Source organism: Apium graveolens, chromosome 9 (genome assembly GCF_009905375.1).
Source record: "Apium graveolens cultivar Ventura chromosome 9, ASM990537v1, whole genome shotgun sequence".
NCBI lineage: Eukaryota > Viridiplantae > Streptophyta > Magnoliopsida > Apiales > Apiaceae > Apium > Apium graveolens.
In genome coordinates, this window is record NC_133655.1 from 20,427,002 (window position 1) to 20,431,882 (window position 4,881).

Genomic DNA, 4,881 nt, shown 5'->3' on the forward strand with positions numbered 1-4,881 from the left:
CCTTCTCTTGATCCACTACTGGTTTCTCATATTCCACAACCGGCCACAGACCCTTTATAGTCAACCACAGCTTCATCCTTTTCTGCCAGCGAGAAAAGCCAATGCCACCGTTGAATTTCTCCGGTAAACCGGTTAGTTCAACAGCCTGTGGGAAACTATAGGTGGTCCAATCAATGGCCCCAGCAGTTACACCCGAACTGCTACCACCACCAACGATAACCTCACTTTCGTTAACCATTATGCTAAATTCTAAATAACCAATAATCTCTTCAAGAATGTTGAGAAACTCACTAACAAGTATAGCAACATAGAGGCAAGTGTATAAAGAATTTAACAAGTTTAGGCCAAGACCACAGTTAACAAAACAAAACATGCAGGTAAACAAAATCAGTAACTGAAATAACGTAGAGAGAAAGAAAGATGTACCCGAAACCATAGCTTTCAACAGTGACTGAAATAAAGGTTTACATATACAAAACGCCAAGAAAATGATTACAGCTGAGTCACCAGGCCTTGCTTGAAGTCCTGGCTGCTCTTGAAGAGATTATTGCCCCCTACCTGCTGCGTTTGGGATGTGCGCAATATCTCCACCAGGATAAAACAGCTCGGAGTTTATGTTAACAGCAGCAACAAAACCTCCACTTCGACCAGCACCTCAGTCGCCGGAAAATATCAGCACTTCAGTTCTTGTGGGAGAGAAATGCAGAGAGGTTGAAGAGAAGAGATGAGAATGTAGTGTGTTGTATTTTTTTATTCATTCAGTTTAGCCTCTATTTATAGGAGAGGAAAAATGAAACTGTCAACACACTTAATGTCTGAATTAAACTGCTTCATTAATAAAAAATAAAAACTGATCAGATTTTGAATTCATTAATGAAAAAATCAAAACTGATCAGCTTTTGAATTTAAATTATTTGTAACAGCTTTTCACATTAACACCCACATTATTATCAGAACTTAAGTTAAGTTCTGATTTAACTCATCAGTACTTAAGTTCTGATTCGACTCATCAGTACTTAAGTTCTGATTCTGATATCAGAACTTGTTAAGTTCTGATTTTATTCATCAGTTCTTAAGTTCTGATTCTAATATCAGAACTTGTTACAGATCAGATTATTTGCAGGTTCAATATATTTAGACTACTTAGCCTATTTCAGAACCCAGCCCAATAATCCAATCACCGATAAATAAATTCGAATTAAAATAATTCTCAAATAAATAAAATCCTCGCCCGGGTCGCCTCGCGTACGCGAGACGCCGAGACATTCGCCCAAATCGCCCTTCGACCCGGTCCGGTGCGGTGCGTGGCGGGGCGGGCGCGCGCGTGTGTGTGCGCGTGAAGCACACAACAACACAATGGACCATCACACACCTTAGTAGTTGTATACTACTCATGTGGGTAATACCATATAAAGCACACAACCCCCTTTACTTATTTCAATGTGGGACAAACATTCTCAAATTTTCCAAGCTTTTCCAAGCTACTTTCAACTCTCATTTCATATGGATTTCATTAAGAAAATTCTTAAAACCATACATGAAAATTTAAGTTCAAATATCATTGAACAATTTCCAATCATTAGATTTTAGGATTAACATCAAGAACATAATTAAATTAAGCTCTAAAATCCTAATTTTCTAACACAGACCTCGTATTAAGTGGTGTTTTCTTTGACATGAAACTTCAATTAAAAAATTTCATGGTCGCTTTCTTTGATTATAATTTTTTTGAACGAGAAAAATTGTTTGCTCCGGTTATTATATTTTATATTATAATACAGTTTATTGACGTGTTGATTATTTTTTGAAGAAAAAAAATTGCCTCAAATTTAATACCAATCAAGATATACTTATACTATAATTCTTTTGAAAAATCATAAGCTTCGATATTCGTATAATATTAAGCACGAAGTTAGAGTTTAGACTACTTGTTACTGGAGTGCAAATTCTGTATTCTTTGTGAGTAGTACTCACTGAGTACACGCAAGCGGCATGACCGACTGCAGGAGGTATATAAGAACAGGTTCAATGCGGAGGACCAAGTCACCTAACACATTCTTACCACATAATTAATAATTGGACTTCACAGGCAGATGGGTGATCTCGTCCATGTTAGAAAATGAAAAGTTTGAGGCATATTTTATATATGTTCTTGATATGATTTCCGGAAACTAACACTTGGAGGTTGTTCCTTGACATGAGGAGTTAAACTTTCATATTTGGATCTAAGATATTTTTTTAGTGGAATCTATGAATATATTGCGACAAAGTTGCTTGTTTGAAATGGGTTATGGGGATTTTGTCCCACATTGGTATTGTAAAAGAAAGATATTGAGTTTATATAGCATCTTGTGTTAGTGTTGTTTACAACTACTAGCATAAGTGGAATGCTTGTGTGACCTAGTGCTAGTGGGAACTCTTATATTTTTCTTTTCTATTACAAGTTTAATTATTTATATTGATTATTTAATTATTAATATAAAAGATATTGAGTAAGGATTATTTTAATCATACTCTGAATATATTTTATAATATTAATATTAAGTAATCTGGATATAATATAAATAATAAGGAAAACCCATTTTATTTACCTTTTCTGTTTTGTTACTTGGTGTACCACATCGAGTAAAATAGAAGAAGAGCAACTTGAGATGCCTATATATTGAGAGGTATACTTGAGATTAAAATGACACAAGTCTCGGTGCCTACCTCGCAAACATATATGAGTTGCATTGGTTTTTTGGGCAAACTGAGGTGCGAGTCGCCGTTGATCATTGCTGGTTCTGTGGCTAGATTGATCTGTTATTGTTTTATCCTGGAAGCGATATTGCTGCATTTCATCACAGCTTAAGTGGGGGGCAATAATCTCTTCAAGAACAGTCAAGTCCTCTGGAAGGGTTTGGCGACTCAGCTCTTGTGTTCTTCTTCTTATCAGAATTTGGAAAGCGATAAGAGATAAGTTTTCTTTACTTTCTTTGTCAATTACAGTCTTTATAGTTTGTTATTGTCTTCGTGTTTTATTTCGTTAGTTGGTTATTGGCCATGTTCTTGTTATTATATATATAACTGCCCATTGTTGCTGTGTAGTTAGAATTATACCCAACAGTCCAACCCACAGCCCGACTCCTAACTTTTTTATGGACCCCACGTGATTAATTTTATGTAACTTTTAATTTGCAATATATTTAACTAATATATATTTTTATACTTATTTTTATTTTTAATGAAAATATTTTAAAAAATCAAAGGATTATATTTTTAAAGAGAGATATTTAAAATTAAATTATTAATTATTGAAAATAAAATGACTTATTATTAAAAACATTACATAATTAAAAAGAAAACATTACAAGAACATTACAATTTAAAAGATTAAATCTCAAACAAATTAATCACCGTTATGAAACCTTTTGATATGCTCAACCAGATCCGATTGTAGTTGGCGATGTTTCTGCCTGTCACGAATTTGGATAGTCCTTTCGATATACATTTCATAGGAGGCTAAAGGTTCTTCGCCTAGATTAGGAGGTGGTAAACCGTCTGCTGCATCATCGTAAGATGGTAAAGGGCCTAAAGGAGTGGCATATGTGTCTCTCTCATCCTCAACAATCATATTATGTAGTATCATACACGCTCTCATTATTTTAGCGAGATCATCTTTATCCCAGAATCGTGCTGGACTGCGAACAACTGCAAATCGAGATTGCAACACACCAAATGCTCTTTCGAAGTCTTTTCGTTGGCCTTCTTGATATTTGGAGAACAATTTTCTCTTCTCACCCTGCGGGCGTGGAATTGTTTTGACAAATGTAGCCCATTCAGGATAGATTCCATCTGTTAGATAGTACCCCATGCCATAGTTATTACCATTAATATTGTAATTTACCTCGGGTGCACGACCTTCTAGTACATCATCAAATATCGGTGACCGATCTAATACATTTATGTCATTATTAGAATCGACAACTCCGAAAAAGGCATGCCATATCCATAGGTCTGATGAGGCAACAGCTTCAAGCAATATTGTTGGAACTCCTTTATGACCATTCATGAACATCCCTTTCCATGCTTTAGGGCAATTTTTCCACTGCTAGTGCATGCAGTCAATACTACCCATCATACCGGGAAAACCGCGAGCCTCTCCCATCTTTAGGAGACGTTGTACATCATTTGAGTTTGGCTTTCTTAAATATTCATTCTCAAAAATTAAAATGATATGAGTGACAACATTTTTCAAGCATTCAATTGCAGTGGACTTACCAATGCGCACATAATCATCAACTGCATCTGCTCCAACTCCATATGCCAATATACGCATGGCCGCCGTGCATTTTTGTAAAGGTGATAGGCCCTTTCTTCCCAAGACATCAACCCGCTGCTGAAAATATGGATCAAAGTTCGAAAGAGCATCCACGATTCGAAGGAACACATGTCTTCCCATTCGAAACCTTCGTCGAAATGTATCAAGAGGGTATACCGGATCTTGAGCAAAATAATCTCTCTGTAAATGTTCATGACATGCTTCACGTTCTCTGTATATCACCCGTCGACCCGTGGTTGATGAGCCTTCTCCATAAATTTGGTTGAATAGTTCGAGGCGACGATCTTCCAATGAATTATCAAAGAAAAACTCTTCAATAAATTCTTTAGACACATCAGGATTTTCATCCATAGTATATATCTGACTTTGTATTATGAATGAAGCAAAAGAGTTACGAACTATCACGAGGAACAAACATGTTATATAGGATGTAAAAAGAATAAAAGGCAACGGCTAGCTACAAATAAAAAACAACAAGAACTAAATTCCAACGGCTAGTTCCAAAGAAGTACAAATAAATAACAAGATTCCAACGGCTAATTTCAAACAAGTACAAACAA

General features: G+C 35.8%; 1 protein-coding gene across 1 annotated transcript; it reads right to left on the reverse strand.

The window, feature by feature from the left end:
* Positions 1-3,388: 3,388 nt before the first annotated feature.
* On the reverse strand, positions 3,389-4,672 carry LOC141685089 (uncharacterized). The gene is made up of 2 exons (XM_074490215.1): positions 4,102-4,672; positions 3,389-3,933 (listed from the first exon to the last, which is right to left on the reverse strand). The coding sequence occupies exons 1-2, from the start codon at positions 4,670-4,672 to the stop codon at positions 3,389-3,391; spliced, it is 1,116 nt and encodes a 371-aa protein (XP_074346316.1).
* Between the last annotated feature and the right edge of the window lie 209 nt (positions 4,673-4,881).